At 38.2% G+C, this 22,635-nt stretch overlaps 1 protein-coding gene across 1 annotated transcript in view; it reads left to right on the forward strand.

The window, feature by feature from the left end:
* Positions 1-22,635, forward strand: part of PRKD3 (protein kinase D3) — a 102,141-nt gene that overhangs the window by 41,866 nt on the left and 37,640 nt on the right. Inside the window, exons 5-8 of the mRNA XM_036750722.1 lie at positions 9,061-9,218; positions 15,608-15,800; positions 18,045-18,122; positions 21,132-21,315. Of these exons, the coding sequence (XP_036606617.1) occupies positions 9,061-9,218; positions 15,608-15,800; positions 18,045-18,122; positions 21,132-21,315 (613 nt within the window). The remainder of the gene's footprint in view (positions 1-9,060; positions 9,219-15,607; positions 15,801-18,044; positions 18,123-21,131; positions 21,316-22,635) is intronic.

Raw genomic sequence — 22,635 nt, forward strand, 5'->3', positions numbered from 1 at the left:
CCTTGAAGCCCTCCTTCCCCCTTTGCCAACACCTGGGGACACACTCTTCCTCTATTCCACCTGAGGCCTTGGGGAGAGTGGGCTCGGATTTAGGTCAGTTCCTACATAGCATTAGCTCCACCAAATTAATTTCCAAATGCAGCATGGCTGATGGTTGATTCTTTCTCTCTGCTGCTGATGAACCAGGTCATGTAAGTTGCTTAGGATTCCATTCCTTGCTCTCCGGCTTGTGGCTGATCCAGAATGGATTCCGGCTTCTAAGCTTTTGGTGTGGTGGCTCCCTCTCTTGACCGTCTGAAGCTTACAAAGTCATAGCCATCTTCTAGATGCTTCCCCTGGAAGAGTAAAGAACAGAGGTGGCCTGTAATCGTGGGCCACATCTTTACACGGGGAATGTCTGAGGCCTTTCCCTTATACCATCGTACCTAAGGCCAGCTCAGTGGTACAGGGGACAGAGCACTGCAGTGAGGAAGCACTTGTGACCCTGGTCGAGTCACTTTACTTCTGGCTACCTCTGTTTTCTCATCTATAAAATGAGGATAATAATAGCATCTACCTCCTAGGGATGTTGTGATAGTAAAATAAGATACTATTTGTAAAGCACTTTGCGAACCTTTGAAGCGCCATATAATGACGATGATAACAACACTAATAAACAATCTTCTTTCGTCTGAACTGTACCTAGACATGAAGGAGAGAGCAACACTCAGACCCTGGCTGCTCAACTGCCTTTTGAATGGAGTCTCCTTTCTGGCTCTGCAGCCAGTTAAGAGTCTTTATCCTCATCACATGGGTGGCAGACTGGCAGCAGCTACAGAGTGCCTGCACAAGCTCCAGAGTGAGAAGCAGGGCACTTAACATGACGTTGGGCATTTTTAGAACCAGCCTCTTCCATGTGGGAAATTATTGCTCCAGCCCATCTAGCTGCCTTTTATAAAAGTAAGGAAGAAGGTGAAAAAAAGGAGTAATAATGTGCATTTATATTGAAATAATATGATATTAGAATTGCAAAGGCATTGCAAGCATTTAGTAAATGCTTGCTGTGTGCCAGGCCCTTTGCTAAGCTCCAGAGAAACAAAGAGATAGTCCTCACCCTCACAATCTAATGCACACAGAGACAATGAAGATCCACTGGAATGTATTAAAGGGCGTCGTGTAGGGGGAAGGGTTGTGACATGGTCAGACCTGCGCTTTAGGAAGATCAATTTGATGGTTGGATGAAGGATGGGTTGGAGTTGGGCAAGATGTGGCAGGGAAACCAACAAGCAGGGCATTATTTCAGTAATCTAAGCATAAGGTGAACAAGACTTGTACCAGGGTAGCAGTGTCAGATTTACATCGTGTATGTGGATGTGTATATATATTATATATATCATTATGTGTGTATGTGTGTATATATTTTTGTATGTATGTATAATTTATGTGTCTGCGTGTATAAAATTGGAATTAATCATAAAGGAAGGGAACTAGCAGCAAGGGGCACTGGGAGAGGCTACTTAAGGAAGGTAGTATTTGAGGAGCTAATTCTGGGTACCATAAGGTTTAAGAAGGATGTTGATAAGAAGAAGCAGCTTGTTTTAGTAGAAAAGATGATGGCTCTAAAGTCAGAGAAACCCAAATTCAAATCCCTTTCAATACTTTCTATATGTGTGACCCTGGGCATTTAAGTGAATGTAAAATGGAGGATTTGGACTAAGTAACCTCTGAGGTTCCTTCCAGTTTTAGACCTGTGTTTTTAATCATCTAGAGAGCATCCAGAGGAGAGTCACTAGCATGGTGAATAATATTGAATCCATAGTATATGAGGATCTGAAGGCTATTTAAAGGCATTTGGATATTTTGCCTAGAGAAAAGACTAAGACCCCCAGTAGGAACTGCTAATAAGCTACTAAAGCAAACTGCCTCAAAGTATCTTCCTGAAGGCCCATCACGTAGAGGTCACCTGCACTAATCTTTCACACACTGTGTGTAAAGAATTCTTTCTATATCATCCCTAAGAGTTTTTGTCTCCCTTGTGCTTGAGTGCCCAATCACAGGGAGTTCAGTTTTTCATATGGCTCGGAGCTAGTTGTTCAAAGTTGTTCTTTCTTATGTTGGATTGAAACTATCTGACTGTAATTTCTGTCCATTATTGCTAGAAGGCCTAGAGGCCAAAAAAGAATGTTTTGGGAATGAAGGAGAAAGATGGAAGGAAAAAAGCTAAAGTGAGCAAGCATGAATCAGAAGAGGAGATGCGTGTGGCATTCAGGGGATACTAATTATAAATATAAACAGCAGTTTTCTAGAATGAATGAGACTATAATTTCTCTAAATAACCAAGTATCTATACTTACCGCATGAACATTTTATAAAATTAACTTTTTGGAATGGGTCAATATTAAAAAGTGATATATAGAATTTTAATATATGCATTCAACTTTTGATCCTACAGTTTAAAAATTACATTTATTGTTGCTCCTTTCCCAAAACTATTCTTATGATAATTTATTAGCCAACAAAATGATGAGCAAAATGTAGGAAGATGAGTGAAAAATCAGGTTAATTAAGGATTTTTAACAAGATGTCATTGTGAAAGGTCTTGCAACACCCTACCATCACCACCACCTCAAAACAACATGAACCAAATGAGATAATAAAATTACAAGCAATGAGATATTTTACATTGTCTTCCATTTTTTCATTCCTTTGGTTCTGTTTTATAATATCTTGATTTCTCATAAAGTCACTAGCTTCCACTTGCTCCAATCTAATTTTTAAGGTAGTATTTTCTTCAGTGGTCTTTTGGACCTCCTTTTCCATTTGGCTAATTCTGCCTTTCAAGGCATTCTTCTCCTCACTGGCTTTTTGGAGCTCTTTTGCCATTTGACTTAGTCTATTTTTAAGGTGTTATTTTCTTCAGTATTTTTTTCCATATTTTTTTGGGTCTTCTTTAGCAAGTCATTGACTTGTTTTTCATGGTTTTCTTGCATCATTCTCATTTCTCTTCCCAATTTTTCCTCTACTTCTCTAACTTGCTTTTCCAAATCCTTTTTGAGCTCTTCCATGACCTGAGACCAATTCATATTTTTCTTGGAGGCTGTTGATGTAGGCTCTTTAACTTTGTTGACTTCTTCCGGCTGTATGTTTTGGTCTTCTTTGTTACCAAAAAAAAGATTCTTGAGTCTGAATCTGAGTCTGGTTTTGCTGCCTGTTCACATTCCTAGCCAATTACTTGACCCTTGAGCTTTTTGTCAGGGTGTGACTATTTGTAGAGTAGAGAGTGCTTTGTTCCAAGCTTTAGGGACTGTGCTGCTGTTTTCAGAGCTACTTTTACTCCACTTGTCACCACAAGCTCTGCTGCAGCAGTGCTTCTCCTCCCCCAAGAACTGCCAACCAGGATTGCAACCCAGATCCAAGCAGGGCAAAGCAAACCCTGTGAGCCAGGGACTCCGGAAGCAGCTGATGCTGGAACTGCACCGCCACACCACCTCCACCATCCCCAGGGCTGGGGCCAGACTTATCTCTAACCCAATCTAGCAGTTTACCCACTAACCTACTCTGTGGTCTTTGGCGTTTGTGGGTTGAAAAGTCTGGTAACTGCCATAGCTCCATGATTCATGGCCCTAAGGCCTGCTCCGGGCTAACTCCCGGTCTGGTCTGTCCTGGCACAGCCCACGCTGGGCTCCACTCTGCTCCCAGCACCGTGCGATAGACCCTTCCCAGTGACCATCCAGGCCGTCCTGGGCTGGAGACCTGCTTCCCTCTGCTATTTCATGGGTTCCACAGCTCTAGAATTTGTTCAGAGCCATTTTTTTACAGGTATTTGGAGGGATTTAGGGGAGAGCTTAAGCAAGTCCCTGCTTTCCAGCCACCATCTTGGCTCTGCCAGCCCCTAATGTCTTTCTTGAATGACAGTCTCATCTCCAGCTCTTTATTAGACATCTCAAACTGGACTTTCTGTAGACATCTTAAATTTAACATATCCAAAACTGAACTCATTACCTTTCCCTCCAAAAGCCTTTATCTCTCTTTTATGTCAAAGGTATCATCATCCTTCCAGTCATATACTCACATCCTTTAATTCTTCACACACACCCCCCGCCCCCAACCCCTCATCCAATCAGCTGCCAACCCCTGTCATTTCTGCCTTCAGAAATATTTCTTGTATACATCTTCTTCTGACACTGCTACCATACTGGTACAGGTCTTTGTCACCTCACACTTGGACTATTACAGTAGCCTTGCTGCTTGGTCTCCCTGCCACAGATCTTTTCCAACTCCAGTCCATTCTCTACTCAGCTGATAAATTGATCTTCCTCAAGTGCATGTCACAGTCCCTCCTCCCCCTTCCCTCTCTTTCATCTCCCTATTCATTAAATGCCATTGGATATCTTATTACCTTTAGAATGAAATATAAACCCTTCTGTTTGGTTTTTAAAGCTCTTTATAACCTTGCACCCTTCCTGTCTTTCTAGCCGTCTTATACTTTAATCCCTCCCATGTACTGTGCTATCTAGTTATTCAGTGATACTGGTCTGCTTACTGTTCCTTGAACATGACACTCCTCCTAACTCTGACTATTTTCATTGGCTCTCCCCCATTGCTGGGTCTATCTTTGTCTGTCTCTTCTCTCTGTCTCTGTGTCTGTCTGTCTGTCTCTTTCTCCCTCACTCTCTCCCTCCATTCCTCTCTCCCTCCATCCCTCTCCCCCCCTCCTGTCTCTTTCTCCCTCTCCTCCTCCATCTCACCTCTTGGCTTCCTTAGGTCTCAGCTAAAATCTCACCTATAAGAAATCTTTCCAAGGTCTCCTTTATTTTAATTCGAAATTAACTCCACTTTATCCTGTGTGTATATATCTCTATCTTATTTCTACACAGTTGTTTACATACTGTTTTCCCCATTAGGCTGAGCTCCTTGAAAAGCAAGTCCTATTTTTTGTCTTTGTTTCTTCTGAGCTTAGCATAGTGCCTGACACATAATAAGTCCTTCATAAATGCTTGCTGACTTAATGTTAGAAACTAGAAAAATAAAAGGATAAATAAGGTAGAAATCAAAGATCTCAAAGAAACAAACAAAAGATCCAAATGAGAGTGGGTAATTTAGAACATGATGTCAATACCTTCTAAACAATAGAGCCCCAGAAAAATAGAATAACATATTTGAAACTCAAAAATATAGAGGTAAAATAAAATTCGACAAAAAAGGAATCAAAAGACAATAGAAGAACATGAGTTTGGTAAGAGCCAAGGAGACTGAACCTGAAGATGGGATGTACAGAGATAATTTAAGAGTTACTTCTCCCCCCCAAGAAAACCACACTGAATCAAAAAACCTGAATCTCACACTTCAGTAAATATTAAAAGAAAATTGTCCCAAAGTATTGGAAATACAGGGCAAAGCACAAAGATTGTTGAGAGAGAGAAAACCCAAGTTCATCTTGCCAAGAATTATAGCATTCACATTTCTGAACTTCCATATCAAACAGCATGTATTTCAGGCCCCACAGAGAAAAAATTCAGCTATGAAAGAAAAAAAATTGAATTCCTCAAGATTATTTCATGTCTATAGGAGATGAAAGAAGGTGTTGGAATATGGTGTTCTAGAAAGCAAAGGGGGATTGGTTTATAGCTTAGAATAATATAGCTTGCAAAGCCAAGCCTAATCACTAATATAAAAAGATGAGTTTTTCTCAAAAGGGAAGGAATTTTAGTTATTGCTTCAGAAAAAACCTGAACTGAGCAGGGTAATTGATATACAAACATTTCCAAGTAAAGAAATGAGAAATGTAAATAAATATTTTAACAAGAAAATAGTAAGACAAAGCTATTGTTTTAAGTCCTCACATGTGTTGAGGGCCTATAAGAAAAATAGAGAAAATTTGAGCCACCCATGAACAATAAATGACTCTCCTAATTATTTAAGTCTTTCCTTGCGGAGTGCTTTTTAATTATGTTAAAGAAGTCCCTCACATATGTTGGTAAACTAATTCCCAAATACTTTCTAGAGTGTTTTATTGTTCTCGTCAATGAAATTTCTTTGTCAGCTCTTTTCTAATTGTGTTTGTCAGTACTGAATATTGCTGATGTTTTTTTGAAGTATTTTGTATTATGCTACTTCACTGAAGTTATTGATCATTTCAGTAAACTTATTTGCTGATTCAAGTATCCTAAGTAAATTATCATTTTATAGGCAAATAGGGATAGTTTTATCTTATTTTTACCAATTTTATACTATTTTTCTTTAGTTTTATTACTATAGCTAGAATTTCTAGTACTGTGTCAAGTCATAATGCAAAGAGAGGACATCTTTGCTTTCCTCCTATACTTATTGTGAAGTTTCCATCATTTCTCCATTTCAAATTATGTTAGCTCTTTCCTGATCCAGGTTTTTTTTTTTAAAGTCATCAATGTTTTCTATTTATTTAATTTTTGTGGGGTTTTTATTGAGATTTTTTATTTTTAGTTTACAACACTTGGTTCTACATAATTTTGAGTTCCAGATTTTCTCCCCCCCATCCCAAGATGGCATGGAGTCCGATATATCTTCTACATATAACTTTGCATTGGACTTATTTACATAATAGTTGAGTTGTGAAGAAGAATTATGACCAATGGAATGAATCATGAGAAAGAAGAAACAGAACCAAAGGAGAAAAACCCAAAAACAAAAACAAAAGAGAAAAAAAAACAAAGGGGGAAAAAAAGGCAAGCATAAAGTGTGCCTCAATCTGCATTCAGACTCCATAGTTCTTGCTCTGGATGTAGACAGCATCCTTTTCAGATCATGATGCAATAAAAATTATTTGTAATAAAAAACCATGGAAAAAGCTAAAATTAATTGAAAACTAAATAATCTAATTCTAAAGAATGAGTGGGCCAAAGAACAAATCATAGAAACAATTAATAACTTCATTCAAGAGAATGACAAAATGAGACAACATACTAAAGCTTATGGGATGCAGCAAAAGCAGTTCTTAGGGGAAGTTTTATATCTCTAAATGCTTACATGAATAAAATAGAGAAAAAGGAGATCAATGAATTGGGCATGCAACTGAAAAAGCTAGAAAAAGAACAAATTGAAAATCCTCAAATACCAAATTAGAAATACTGAAAATCAAAGGAGAGATTAATAAAATTGAAACCAAGAAAATTATTGAGTTTATTTATTTAAAACAAAGAGCCGGTTTTATGAAAAAAACAAATAAAATTGATAAACCTTTGGTCAATTTGATTAAAAAAAGAAAGAAGAAAATCAAATTACCAGTATCAAAAATGAAAAGGGTGAAATTCACCTCTAATGGAGAGGAAATCAAAACAATAATTAGGAATTATTTTGCCCAATTGTATGCCCATAAATTTGACAACCTTAGGGATATGGATGAATATCTACAATAATATAAATTGCCCAGGTTAACAGAAGAGGAAGTAAAATTTCTAAATAGCCCCATCTCTGATTTAGGTTTTATGGAAATGCTGTAGAGAAAGAGATTTTTGTACTTTCTCCACCTGAGGACATGGAGTAGAGCATTCAGAAGATGTGGCAAGTCCTTTATGCTGATACTCTGTTGCAGTTGTAGGATAGGTCCCTTATAGCTTGCCTAATGGCAAAATGGAGATTGCTTATCATTTTAAATGAACAGAAGGCATAGAAGAATCTCAAATCCATTGAGATTCCTGACGTCAGCGCTTCGACCAAACTGTTGCTTTCTAGGAAAAAAGCAAAATACTATGAGCATGGTAGGTAAGGTTTCCTACTTCATTTTGAGCTTTTGGCATCCATGCTGAGTCATTTGACAACTCTAGGGATAGTCTCCCCGTTTGCACCTCCTTCAGTTCTTTAGGGCGATTCAGGAAGGAAACAAGCCCAAACTTTGCTTTTATCCTGTGTTTTATGCCTTCTAACTTTAGTGAATACTTAAAAATATGCTGTCCACAGAGTGTTATTTGAGATTATGATTCCCAGGTGTAGAAATCTGGATTATTCCTGCTTGTCAAAAGATTCTGCTGTAGTTACCTAAAAGTAGGTAGTTTTTAAAGGGATGTGGTGGCAATATAATAATTTAGCTGCTGGTCACTTCTGTGAAAGAAAAGTCTTATAGATGCTTGTTGAGTAACAATTGGCTATTTATATAGTGCTTTAGGTTTGCAAAGCTCTTCAAATAGGATCTCATTTACCAGGGGGAATATCAATTTAAGCAAATGTTACTAGTTCTCCTTTACAGCCAGTTACTGGTTCCCATTATTCTATGATAGCTCATGATATTCTTGTTTCTTAATCCTTGAATCTACAGTCTCCACATAAGCTATTATATGGTTTTTTTTGGGAAGTTAAAATTGCTGGAAACAAGCAGTCATTTGGTCAAAAAGTATTTAGTCCCCACCATGTACCAGACATTGTTAAGCATTGGGGATACAAGCACAAATAATGAAACAACTGCTGTTCACAAAGAGCTTATGTTCCATAATGGAAGAGATGACAAAATACACCAGGATATTTAGTACAGATATAAAGTGAGTAAATGTAAATATATCCAGAGTAGTTAAATACTAGGCAAGTTGTGGAGGGAGGCTACAGTTGGAAGTGAGAGAGGAAGGGAAAAGCTTCATGCATAAGAACGTGATTGAGCTGCATCTTAAAAGAGGAGGGAGACAAGAAGCAGCACAAAACTGGGAGAAGGGAGTGTCCTGTGTAAGGAACAGAAAGAAGGTCAGTATGGCTAGATCTGGAGTGTAGGAGAAGAGTCATGTCTAGTGAGGTTGTAAAGATAGGTTGGGGCTGGTCTGTGTAGGGCTTTGTTAAAGTTATACAGAGGAGTTTAGAGTCTAGCCTAGTGGCAATAGGAAGGCACTGGAGTGATTGAGTAGGAGAATCACATGATCAGATTTGGCAGCAGTGTATAGGATGGACTGAAATGGTAAGAAGCTTGAGGCGGGAAGACCAGTTAGGAAGCTGTTGAAATAAACAGAGATAATGAGAGCCTGAACCAAGGTGGTAGCTGTGTGAGTGGACAGAAGTATTATTTTTATATACTATAATAATTTATAACTGAGTTATTTTTCTTTATCTTTATAAAATGTTTAGGCTGTGGATTAAACTACCATAAACGATGTGCCTTCAAGATTCCAAATAATTGTAGTGGAGTAAGAAAGAGACGTTTGTCCAATGTGTCTCTGCCAGGACCTGGCCTCTCTGTTCCAAGACCCATTCAAACAGAATGTGCAGTGTCTCCCAATGAAGAGGTAGGTGTTATTTCTTGAGTTTCAATATGGTGTGTCTGTTTCTCTTTCTCTTTCTCTCTCATACACCTATATATGTAATGACATTAAGGAAAGGTTCAGAAGGAGTGAGGCTTTCAGAGAGATGGAAGGTTGGCAGTTTGTGGTAAGACTGAGGAATTTCAGAGGTTTGAATCCCAAGGTTGTAGATTTAGAGACAGAAGGTCATCTGATTCAGTGCCCTCCTTTTACAGTTGTAGGATCACGCAGAACTTGAGAGTTGTATGGGACCACAGTGGCCAGCTAATCCACCCAATCAGGCAAAGGAGTCCTCATTATAATACACTTAACAGGTGGCCATCCAACCTCTGCTTGAACACTTCCAACGAGAGGAAACCCACCACTTTCCATTTTTGAGCAGCGCTCATTGTTAGGAAGCTTTTTCTGATCCCCCCAAGTCCAGCCTCTTTGCAACTCCCCATTGCCCTTGATTGTGCCATCTGGGACAAGTGGAACAAATCTAATCCCTCTTCCACATGTAAGCCCTTCAGATACTTGAAGACCATCATCATGTGCCGCTCTCTCCCTCCTTCCCCCGAGTCTTCTCTTTTCTAGGCTTAATTCTCAGTTCCTTCCATTGATTCTCGCTTCACCATCCTGGTGGCTCTCCTCTGACCATTCTCCACCTTATCAATGTCCTCCTTACATTGTGCTCAGAACTGAACAGAATAGGACTGACAAGGAGGGAGTACAGTGAGGCTAGCACCTTCCTGTTCCTGGAATCTCTTTACGTCTTTATGTGACCCAAGGTCATACTAGCTTTTTGGGGCTACTACTTCACACCACTGACTCATACTGAGTCGGCAGTCCGTCAAAAACCCCCATAGTCATTTTTTAGAACAGCTGCTGTTAACCGTATCCTCTCTATCTTATTCTTGTGAGGGTAAGATTTTTTATTTCTAGGGCAAGACTTTCCATTTATTCCTGTTGAACATCACTAGATTCAGCCTAGTGCTCTATACGGTCAAGCTCCTTTTTCCCTCAAGGTGCCAGCCGTCCTTTCCAGCTTTATGTCATTTGCACATTTGGTGAGCACACTATCTATACTGTTATCCAAGTCGTTGACAGAAAAAATATTAAACAGCACAAGGTCAAGTATAGATCCTTGGGGTGCTCCACCAGAGACCTCCTGCTGTGATGATATTGAACTGTTGACATTGACTTCATTGGTATAGCCATTTTGCCAGTTTTTAATCCATCTGATTATACTGTCATTTAATATAAAGGTCTTAAAGTTTTTTGTGTGATCGATCCCTTTGGCAGTCTGTGAAGCCTAAGGATTCCTTTTCATGATATTTTTAAGTTCATAAAATAAAATGCATAGGATCAGAAAAGAAACAATTACAGTGAAATAGTTAACAAAATATTTTTAAAATAAAGAAGTTGATGGGCCTTAGGTTAATTACCTCTGATCTAATCAGTAGGCCTCTATTGTCACAATAATAGCATGAGATATGTTCCAAGTAGCTTTCCCCAAAAAAGATCTCAGCAAACTCCATCCACAGCCTCCCCCTCATTTACTAGTCTAGTCATCCTATCCAAAAAGGAAATGAGGCTTGTCTGATACAAGTTGTTTTTGATGAAGCTGTGTTGGCTCTTAGCAATCACTGCTTCCACTTAGGAAACTGAGTCCCATAGAGGTTAAGTGACTTTCCCAGTAAGGAGGATTGACAAGATGTGGACCAGGTATTCTGACTTTAATTCCAGCACTATTTCCACAGGCCCTTTTTGGAAGTAGGGCTCCTGTGGGCGATGGACAAATCTCTGTGTGTGTCTAGCATGGGATGAAGTGTATTCTCCTTTCCTTTGCTCCACTCTTTAAAAAAATATTATTTATTTATTTTTTTGGAGGGGGGAAGACAGGGCAATTGGGGTTAAGTGACTTGCCCAAGGTCACACAGCTAGTCAATAGGTCAAGTATCTGAGGCCAAATTTGAACTTAGGTTCTACTGACTCCAGGACTGGAGTTCTACTCACTGCACCACCTAGCTGCCCCTTTTGCTCCACTTTTTGAGGAAGAGGTGACCATTCTGCTGGCTAAATCTTATTCTCTACATGTGCCCTTGGTCCCACCCTCCTCCATTACCTCAAAGAACTTGTCCCTTCAATCATCTCTGATCTACATCCCCCATTCTCCTGCCATCTTCTGCCTTCCTTATGTAGATTTTCCCCTTCTGCCTAAAAACATGTCCAAGTCTCTCCATACTTTAAAAACAAACAAATAAAAAGAGTTAAATCTCCTTTTTGCCCTACTGTACTTCCAATTTATTGTCCTATGTTTCTCTTCCTTTTCACTGTCAAATTTCTAGAAAAAGCCAGTTACATTTGTTGCCTCCACTTCCTCCTCTCCTACTCATTTCTTAATCTCTTGCAGTCTGGCTTCTGACTTCACCACTTAATTGAAACTGCTGTCACCAAGTCAGAAACAGAACTCAGTATCCTTCTTCCCCAGACCTGTACCTCTTCTGAACTTCTTTTTATCTTTTGAGGGCAGATGACTTACAGAGACAGAGTGGCATTGGTAGTACAATTCATCGTGTTCAAAACGCCATCTTTTTCCTTCAATGCTCTCCTCCAAATGTCCTTATTTCTGTTGGGCACCACCATCCCTTTGCCAATTCAGGTTCAATAACTTCAATATCAAACACAAATCTTCACTCTCCTTCATTCTCCCATATCAGTTGTTTGCAAAGTCTTATTAATCCTATCTCAACAACATGTCTTGTATTTCTCTCTTGTCTCTTCTCACACAACCAAACCCCTAGTTTAGTTCTTGCCTAGATTGTTGTAACAGCCTTCTAATTGGACTCTCATCTTCCATTCTCCCTTTCTTTGGTCTAACCTCCAAGACCAATCTTCCTAAAGCAGAAGCCTTACTGTGCCACTGTCCTGCTCAGAATCTTTCCATGACTTCTTATTGCTTGTTGGGAGTCATTGAAAACCTTTCCCAGCCAGGTGTCAGCTGACAATTCCATGCTGATTGCACATCCTGTCTTTCTGTAGATCTCTTTGCCAGTCAAACTGGCGTCCTTATTCTTCAATCTCAGCATGGTATTTCTTGCCTCTATGCTTTTGTCTGGGCCATCTCCCATACCTGGAATCCACTTTTCCTCATTTCTGCCGCAAGGCCCAGTTCATGGCCCACGCCCTCTGAGTGGCCTTTCCTGATTTCCCAAGGTGCCGATCCTTGTCAAATAGTCATATATGTCCTTATGTGTTAAAATGTCGCATCATCCAACAGCATGTAGTCTCCTTGAATTCAAGGACCATTTTTAATTTTCTCTATGTATCCCTAGCACCTGTTGGAGTATCTTATGTGTACTACACATGTCATAAATATTTGTTGAATTAGATTGGAAAGACTTCTTAATCATTACACTCTTACAGACCTGCCATATGTGGTAGTTTATTCTCCCTTAATGGGTCTTCATTGGAAACTGTGTGACCTCTTTTGTTCATTTTGTGAAAGAGATTTTTTGTAATCATAATAATAATAGCTATTATTATTATTATAAGCTAATACTTATAAAGTACTTTAAAATTCTCAAAGTCCTCTTTTCAGCCTCTAAACAATCCTGAAAAGATTACAAGAGATACTTGTACTGCAGGTATTATTCCCACTTTACAGATGAGGAAAATGAGACTCAGAGAAATTAAGTGAGCACACTCACGGTTGCACTGGTAGAAAATGTTAAAAGCCTGGGTTCAAACACAGTTCTTTCTGAGCCCAAGTTCTTCCTTTCTCGCCTCTGTGTAAGTGCTGCTTGGGATCTTTAATGTCTTTTTTAACACCGAGATTGTGAGGGTCTGTGAATAAATGTTCAGTGAATGTGAATGTGAACTGGAAGAGTGGAATTAGTGGAAAAGCAAATGTAACTTGGTGCTAGGAGTAAGGGAGACAGACTAGATGTCCTCTAAGGTCTCTTCCTACCCCAAACAGATTTATTATTCTGTCTGTGTCAAGGGTTTGGGGAGCAGTCCATGACTTTGAATGGGGAAAAAATAGTACATTTTTATTTTCACTAGCCTCTAATTGAAATGTAGCATTTCCTTCAGTTATTTAAACATATTATTCTGCCAAAGTGGGCCACAGACTTTACCAGACTGCCAAAGGAGTCCATGACACCAGAAAGGTTAAAAACCACTGATTTAGGTTTACTTTTTTGAATGCACTTAGGGAAAAAACCCAAGGAACCAAATCAGGAGAGGCTCAGGTTAGATTGTTTTGGGCATTGTAGTTATATATGCTTCCCTAACTGAATTTATTTTATCTGCATCCTGAAGTCAAATTGGTATTTCTGAGTTAGAGGTTATCTATACTTTTTTATTTTACATGCTTCTCTCTTTTTCTTGTAGATAGTTGAAAGTTGATTATATGTTTATAAATTTTTGATGAATAGCTAACATATAATGTAGATTTAAACTGAGTCAGAATATGATTCAGAATATATGAGTATTTGGTTTTGTAAGGGAGTTATGATAATTTCAGTTAAAGAGTCTGATGCATAAAAATAATATACAACTTTCCTAAGATGATTTGATTTGAAAACCACCTAAAATAGTCATTGAAATAAATTACTAGTTTCATGAGTAAACATGGTGTTTTGTTCTGTAAAGAGTATCTTTTATTTTAAATAATTTAGAGTTGGAGTAAATTTAGGTATCTATTTTCAGCCTTGTTTCCTGCTTTGTGGTCTCTTGATGTAAACCGGAAAAAAGGTAATATGAAGAGATGTGGGGTTATACAGAATACAAGCTAGTGAGGCAGACACTGCGTTGATCAGGCTCCAGGACATATGTGAGCAAAGCTCTTTGGTAAAACATTTGCCTTGTAGTGCTGCTGGCTCGTCAGCCTTGCCCTCTGATGCAGCATGTTGAGGTGGTTGGGGCACATCCTGGGAAGGGAAGAGGGAACCCAAAACCAGAGGATTTGTACCTTGAGCAGAGGAAGGAGGAAGTTTTCTATTCAATCTAGCTGTTCTTCTGAGGCTTTTTCTGGCCACACTTCATTACATAGAGTTTGCATTCTGTTCTAACATGAGCTGTAGCTCTATAAGCCCTCTCTTCTTACATATTTTTTGTGCCCTGACAGTTATCTGGTCCCTACTCTTTATTTCCTTTTCCATCTCCTTCTTCTTATTATCCACTCTTCCACTTCCTTGGTCATCTTTCTCTCATTCCTTGTCATCTCTTTTTCTTTTCATGAACTCAGTTTTTTTCTCATCTTTTACTCAGACTATTGGAGCGTGGTGGTATCAAAATGGCTGAGATTCTCTCAGCTGCCAGAACATTTCTTTGCATGCATTATGGAAAGAGAGGTGAAATTGCAAGGGTTCTGACAATAATGAATATTTAGAACACTACTTAGTGGTTAGAAGTGTATGGGGAGATACATTGAACCTGGTTTAGTCTTGATCCAGTTTGATTATTCACTGATATAACCAGCTAGAAAAAAAATCTGTTACTTCAAGACAAAAAGGAGGTTTTAACCAAAGCCTCCTGTATTTTCCCCTTAAATTTAAACTCATTCAAACTCAAATGTCTGATCAGAACAGAACATGGGTAGATCATATGGTGAGAGTTAGGGATGATACATAGACAACTCACCTATACTGCATTAAACCCACAAACTGTAAAAAGACCCAGAGGAAGGTATTCAGCCATTGGCTCATTTTTCTGTGGAGGGTCTGTGGAAGAACATAAACAAAAATCACCAGGGATTAGAAAGAATAGATAGTTTGCAACTCTTATTGATAGAAGGAACACTCACATCAATGAGATCACAAATCCTATGAAGTATTGACATTCAAACTGATAGGCATCCCATCCCCCAAACACAACCAGAAGAAAAAAGCCCAACCCTCAGTCGAGATAGTGACTTTAAGCAAATTTCTTTGAGGGTAGGCTCTATGTCTACAAATTTGTCATTTAGTGCCTTATGCTCAGCACTCTTCCTGGCACCTAAAGTAGGCACTTAAAAATCTTTATCGATTGATTATAGCATCTGCCTTAATATTAATAAACTGCATGTAGTTTGTTCTTTAAAATGAATTTAAGACTTTAAAATCTTTTTATATGATTAATTTCAGTATTAATATTTAATTTTGGGAATTTCTTAGTTTCAGACTATGGTGTCCATGTTGAGATGGAAATTATGTCAGAGACTGGTTTTTTTACATTGATCTAAAAATCCCAGGTCCTGTACTTTTCTCTTTATTTAAGGGTTTTGCAGAACCAAAGGAAGATGCTGAGACCTGTCCTGTCTCTGTAGTACTGGGCAAATGTCTTTCTTGAAGCAGTACTTGGTTTTTAAATAATTGATGTTATACTTGTAGAAATATCTTGTATTTTAGGCACATGTTCACCAAGAACCAAGTAAGAGAATTCCCTCCTGGAGTGGACGCCCAATATGGATGGACAAGATGGTCATGTGCAGGGTGAGAGTTCCGCATACCTTTGCTGTGCATTCTTACACTCGCCCCACAATATGCCAGTACTGCAAGCGGCTGCTCAAAGGCCTTTTTCGCCAGGGAATGCAATGTAAAGGTAGGGATTCCTTTTTCTTTTTTAAAAAATTCTCTACTGTTGCTTGCCAAATGTGAGTTTGATATTTTCATAGTAAAGAAGAGTCACTTAAAGTGACGTTGTTTGTTGATAGAATTTCAGTTGTATGTCTTTTTGTATTTGTATTCTCTTTGTATGTCTGTTAAATACCAAAATCAGGACGTTTAGAGCAGAAGTGACTTTCTTCTGATATCAGTATATATATATGTATACCCTTGAGTTCTTACTCTTGAAAGTTGTTTTCCTTTGTAACTCTAGAGCATCTTTTGTAACAATGTAAATGCCTTATCACAGTTAGTTGGGTAGTTAGTTGGCTTTCAGTATTTAAAGGCACAGTAATAGTACTTTCTGCCCTTTGTTAGCAGCAATTCATTTAGAATAAAATTTTCAGTAAGTAGGATATCTACCCCAGGACAGGACAGGAGTGGAAGTAGTGCCTGCATTAAGGAATGACGACCCAAAAGTCATTAAATGTCTTGGAAAAGCTAGATGTCATACTGGGATACTTGAGTAATAAAGTAGTCCTTTACATTTGCATAACATTTTAAGCTTCTAGAAGCTACATTTAAGTCTCCTTTGGACTGGTATGATTACCTAAGGTTGATAAATGAGTCATGTAACTTGCCTAAGATTGAGTAGGTAGTTAATATGAGAAACAGAACTCTAACCAGGGCTTTCAATTACCATCTTTTTTCTCTTTCCTTGGAATAAATTATCTAAATGAAACCTACTACCTGAAATTTAACATGTAGCAGTAAACCTTGATTGTCCATCAGAACAGACTAAATTATAATTCATATTTTTCCAAGTAGATAATGAATGAAAGCTTCCATAACAGTGTTAACTTGACAGCTGAGACAATGTATTATTAGTTGCTATGAGTCATTCAACAAGGTATGATAAAGTTGAAATTGAACTTTTAATAGCCAGACTTTGAATGTGAATTCATAAGTTGATCCATATTATAATATGTCCATGGTGATAACTACTAATTTCGGCCTAGAGCAAGTACCACAAAATGTGCTGTGGGGATAGCAAAATTGAAGGTGCTCTCAAACCAGTTTTTAAGACAGGAGTGGAGAAAGAAACCTCAGGGGGAGATGTGAGACTTTGAGACACAAGACAGGGATCCTAGTGTCACACCTTATAGCTTGAGAGATTGTGGATTGAAGGGGAGTGGTGATGGAGGAACAGATGCATCCCATATGTCTAGAAAGTGTATGTTGAGATCAAAGTAATCTTGAAGAAAATGTCTTTTGTCTTCATTTACTCAGAAGACACAAGAAGAGAGGTTGTTAAAAGTCCTTTATTGGAAATGTTTTTTAAAGACTTTAAAACATCGTTGAATGACTTGCTGCCTTTTGAGAAGATGTACAGCGGAGCCAACAGTAATGCTGTGGATGTTCTTGAATAACAAAAGTTCAGCCTGAAATGGCAATCAAAGTCAGGATCCAGAGTCAATTTGCTGGATTGTTATTAGAAAATGCGTTTGTATTTTTGAGTTGTTTGGCCCACGTTGTAGACTCAGAGGGTTGAAGACATCAATGCATGGCACTCCCATCAGCACCATTGTCCCTATGCCTGCACGTGGGAGAGACCAGCCACACAGAGCCCAACCCTCTTCTTGGTTGGAAGCAAAACTCCCTAGTACTACAGGGACCCAGCTCAAGTGTAACTGAGAAATATTTACCAAAATGAATAAAAACCCCATTAACCTGGATAATGCTAACTTGTAGTTTTCAAAGTTAGTATGCTGGGCAAGGGATCCATCCCTTTCCATTTGAATTGGATACCCCTGCTCTGCAGTGTGCACTGCAATTTCCATTTTGGTACTTTGGTCCCAGTGCAGTGAAACATAGAGTTTTCAAGGCCCTTGTTAGATGGGATATCAAAAGGTAAAACTTAGAAAGGAAGAAGAGAAATTTAGGAAAATCTGAGACACATTGAATCAGAATTTGATAGTAATTGGAGAGTGCATGGGGAAGATGAGAAGGATGGAGGGGGTGGGTATGAAGTAAGGAGAGAACAGAAGAAAAATGAAATGAGATTAGGTTGTTGCTGACTGTTTGGAATACAGTCATTAAGACTTCAGGAAGATTGTTTTAAAAGGGCTTATGAGCACCATGTAAAAATAGAGAAATTCTTGAAATATTCTTGACATAGCTATTCATGTGATATGTTGGTAGGTGTTTTCGTATGTTACTAAACTGATGATTTTCATTTTAGATTGCAGATTTAATTGTCATAAGCGGTGTGCATCAAAAGTACCTAGAGACTGTCTTGGGGAGGTGACTTTCAATGGAGGTAAAAACATTTTTCTCAATAGTATCTTTTGGAGTGAGAAAAAGATGTTTTACTGTATTCTTTTCAACTGTCTATAAGCTAAATTGGTCATTTACCTTTGCGCTTTTTGTTCCTTGCCTCTGTAGGCTGCAGTTTTGTAGTCAGAGAGTTGATTGAAGATTAATGTCAGTTTAGAATTTTATTGATATGAGCTAGGCCCTGGAGTCTAGGACTTTCACCTTGGCCCTGCTCTCTTTGATATTTTCATCAGAACGATGGGCAAATCTAAGAAAATTAAATTTAGTAGGTTTAAATATACCTGAACTTAGGTTAAAAAAAAAAAAACAACAGTGCAAGCATAAGAAAGGGGAGAAAACAGTTCATGTGAAGAAAATCTTGATGAGATTTAGTTCAAGGCCCTGAGGAAATTTAGTTGGGAGAAGAGTTAACTAAGGCAGATATGATAGCCGTCTAATATGAAGAGAGTTCTTTATGGAAGAAATGATTAAACTTCTGCCTGACTCCAGAATATAGACTGAGGATAAATTAGATAGATGGTATAGAGAGATAGCCCCAAATGAAATACATGCTATTATGGTAAATGGTTTTCTGTCACTGTCAAAGCACACATTATATGGCAAAGTTTGTGTTTGTTATAGAGGGGATTTTATGCTTTATGAAGAACAGAGTGAAATAGATGACCTTAAGGTCCCTTTTATCATTCAGAGAGGTGCAGAAGAAGGGAAGAACAAAAGAATTTATTAAAAGCACCTACTATGTACCAAGTATTGTGCTAAGCACTTTATAATTCTTATCCCATTTGATCCATCTGACTCCCGGGGGGGGGGGTGTTAGGTTTTTTTTTACAGATGGGGAAACTGAGGCAGGCAGAGGTTAAGTGACTTGCCTAGAGTCACAAAGCTAATGAATATCTGAGTCAGGATTTAAACTCAGGTCTTCCTGACTGCAGGTATGATGATTAAAGAGGTTCAAGAGACAGTTTCTGGGTAATTTAATCATTTTATTAATAAGGCCAGCATGTTATTAATAAAAAGGATGGTCATTTGGCCATCTCTTTTAGATCAAAGACAATCATGGTGGTGGGTTCATGGTTTATATACCCTTCAAAGAGTAGGTGTTCTGAGGGGTGGCAATCAAGTCTGATCGGATAACAATGGCAGGTGGGCTATATTAAAATGAAAGGCTGAGAGTGATGTCATGTCACTTTTAGACAGACTATCTCTATGCCCAGATCACCTCTAGCCTTGGGCAATCTATTGAAAGAATATATGCCTCACCCAAGCCTGAGCAGAACCCAAAGGCTACTCTACCAGGGTGGGGTCTTGAACAAGAAAGTCCAATCTCATTATCAGCAATGTCCTTTAAGAGACTGAACTTTTAAAAATCAAGACCTTAGAAGAAGGTAAGAACTCTGAATCTACCCAAATTATTGGTTATTAATAAGGTCCATCACCATACACTGAATCACGTGGCTGCCTCTAGATTTTATGTGTTAAGTTTTCTTTATTATCATCAATTAAGGGGAAATATCCATATATGATATTATATGCTACCATCAGCAAGTGTGTAGACCCATCTTGGGTTTTCTAATTTCAGGAAAATAATAGAAACTATAATAGTGGGCTTACAAATTTATTGTTGTTGTTCAGTGATTTCAGTTGTGTCCAACTCTTCATGACCCTATTTGGGATTTTCTTGGCTAAGATACTGGAGTGGTTTGCCATTTCCTTCTCCAGCTCATTTTACAGATGAGGAAACTGAGGCAAACAGGGTTAAATGACTTGCTCAGGGTCACAGTCTAGTAAGTGTCTGAGGTTAGCTTTGAATTCATGAAAATGAGTCTTCCTGATTCCAGGCACAGTGCTTTATCCACTGCATCGCCTAGCTTATATATTATGGTATAATAAATATTCCTAAACTTTAGAGGCTGAAGTAACTTTCCCTAAAATAGTTGTGTAACCTGATATGAATTTGATTATTAGTAGCACTTTATATCAGGGGGATTGGAACAGGGAAGCATAAGGAATGGAAGCCAAGTACCATAGAATTAATTAACATTTCTCCTCAGGATACACGTCTGTGTTTTTCATTGCATATTATCAGAGTAACTTTATCAGACAGTGATTGGTGAATTTTTAAAAAAATCTGTGCAGGAAGAAACTGATTGTGTTGTTGGATTTGTTTATATAATTCAATGCAAAGAAAAATGAGTTAATTCTTACAATTTTGAATTCTTATGATTATCATTATTAATAATTGTCTTTTGATGATTAGCATGAATGAGATTTTAGGATAGATTAGAATGAGTGGAGGACAAGTTGAGGAAAAATGGAGAAATATTTTCATCATAGCAGCTATTGTAGCAGGAAGCTCAATAATAAATGTGAAAGGAAAACACAACTATAGTAAAGCCTCTTGGAATTAGATTCCATTAATTTGAAATTTATGGTACTCTGACCCAAAGTGGGCTGGAATTTACCTTTTTATGAAGAAAGTGTTTGCAAAGCTTATTGATATTACAGGTAACATCACTTTTAAAATTAAAAAGTAAAGATAGTAACATATTATTGGTTACAGTCAGATAAGTACTTCTCATTATGACAAGTTTTATCCTTCAAAAGAGGGCCTGAAAAGCTATTAATTCCCAGCTTCTTCAGGAAGCTGGTATCCTGGTGTCCTGTTCTCTCCCACACCTATGCCTTCTCTCTGATTTTCCTTTTTATCAACTCTGTATACATCTTATATGTTTGAAGACTGGGAGGGGCCGTAGTTTTGCTTCTTTTTTGTATCCCTAGCATTTAGCACAGGGCTTGGTACATAATAAGTATTTAATAAATGCTTGTTGAATGAACGACACTGTTAATAGGCAGGTTGTTTTCTTTACTATTTATACAAGAAAATCAGTTTTAGAGGAACTCATTTTAAAATCTGTTTTGCTTTTAACTTTGAAATAGTTTTTAAGTTTCTTGCTCTTTCAACAATTTGAAATTCCTCTTAAAACTTTGCCAGAGCCTTCTACTATCGGAACAGATATGGATATGCCAATGGACATTGACAGTAGTGACATGAGCAGTGATGGTGGTCGGGGTTTGGATGACCCAGAAGAACCATCTCCACCAGAAGACAAAATGTTCTTCTTAGATCCTTCTGATCTTGATGTAGAAAGAGATGAAGAAGCTGTCAGAACCATCAGGTAGTGAATAAATATGCCTGGGAAATGATAGAGCTAACTATCATGCAGGACAAAACAGGTAGGGAGTTCCATTTCAGAGAACCCAAAGGTGCCCCCCCTTTAGCCCTGTAGAACTTTTGGGTGTTGGACCCTCAAGGACTAACATGAAAACATGAAGCTTAATAGCGAGCAAATCGAGGATGCTGCAGCAGACAGTTCTCTATAGCTGTGGCAGAAATTTTGATGACTGACATAGGTTAGCCTTTCTATGAAGATGGAAAAAGTAGGTGAATTTTTAATATTTTTTTAAAAAGAGAAAACTGCTTTTTAAACAATCAAGACAGTATAGGTTCATGGCAGAGCCCCACCACAAGGTAGCAACACTGGCTTATATTTTATACCAAATGATAATTCCATATAGGAAGATTTTTTGATGGCAGAAGCCACCATAGAGAATATATTTGGGAACTTTCATCAAAAAGTAATGGTGATAAATTTTGGAGCAGCCGTCATAAGGCTGAAGTTCTTGAAATTTTGTGAAAATGCTACTCATATGAAAATCTAAGCAGCATCATTTATTTAGCAGAACACTATCCTATGTAGGCTTTTGGGGAAATGCAAAATTGATGTAAAGCATAGTCCCTGCTCTCAAGAATCCTACAAACTGCCAAAGGATAAGATATCAACACAGAGGTCTAATGAACAGTGTTCCAAAAGGAGCATATCAAGGGAGAAAATTCAATAAAGGGGGATGGGTTGGGAAGGAGCAAAATATAGTTAGTCTTTCACAACATGAGTATTGTGGAAGGGTTATACATAATGATACACATGTGGCCTATGTTGAATTGTTTGACTTCTTGGGGAGGGTAGGTGGGAAGGGAGGAGGAGGGAGAATTTGGAACTCAAAGTTTCTAAAAACAGATGTTCAAAAACAAAAAAAAAAGTTTTTTGCATGCAACTAGAAAATAAGATACACAGGCAATGGGGAGTAGAAATTTAGCTTGCCCTAGAAGAGGGGAAGGGAAAAGGGGATGGGAGGGGAGTGGAGTGACAGAAGGGAGGGCTGACTGGGGAACAGGGCAACCAGAATATATGCCATCTTGGAGTGAGGTGGGGAGGGTAGAAATGGGGAGAAAATTGGTAATTCAAACTCTTGTGAAAACCAATGCTGAAAACTAAATATGTTAAATAAATAAATTAAATTAAATTAAAAAAAATTGTTGTGTGAGGTCTGAACTCATTACTAACCAAGAGGAATCAAGTCAGGCTTCCTTAAAAAGTAGGATTTGGGTTTATAGAATGTACAGAACTTGAAAAGATGAAGAGAGATAGGAAAAGCAT

The sequence above is a fragment of the Trichosurus vulpecula genome, chromosome 3 (assembly GCF_011100635.1).
Source record: "Trichosurus vulpecula isolate mTriVul1 chromosome 3, mTriVul1.pri, whole genome shotgun sequence".
Taxonomy (NCBI): domain Eukaryota; kingdom Metazoa; phylum Chordata; class Mammalia; order Diprotodontia; family Phalangeridae; genus Trichosurus; species Trichosurus vulpecula.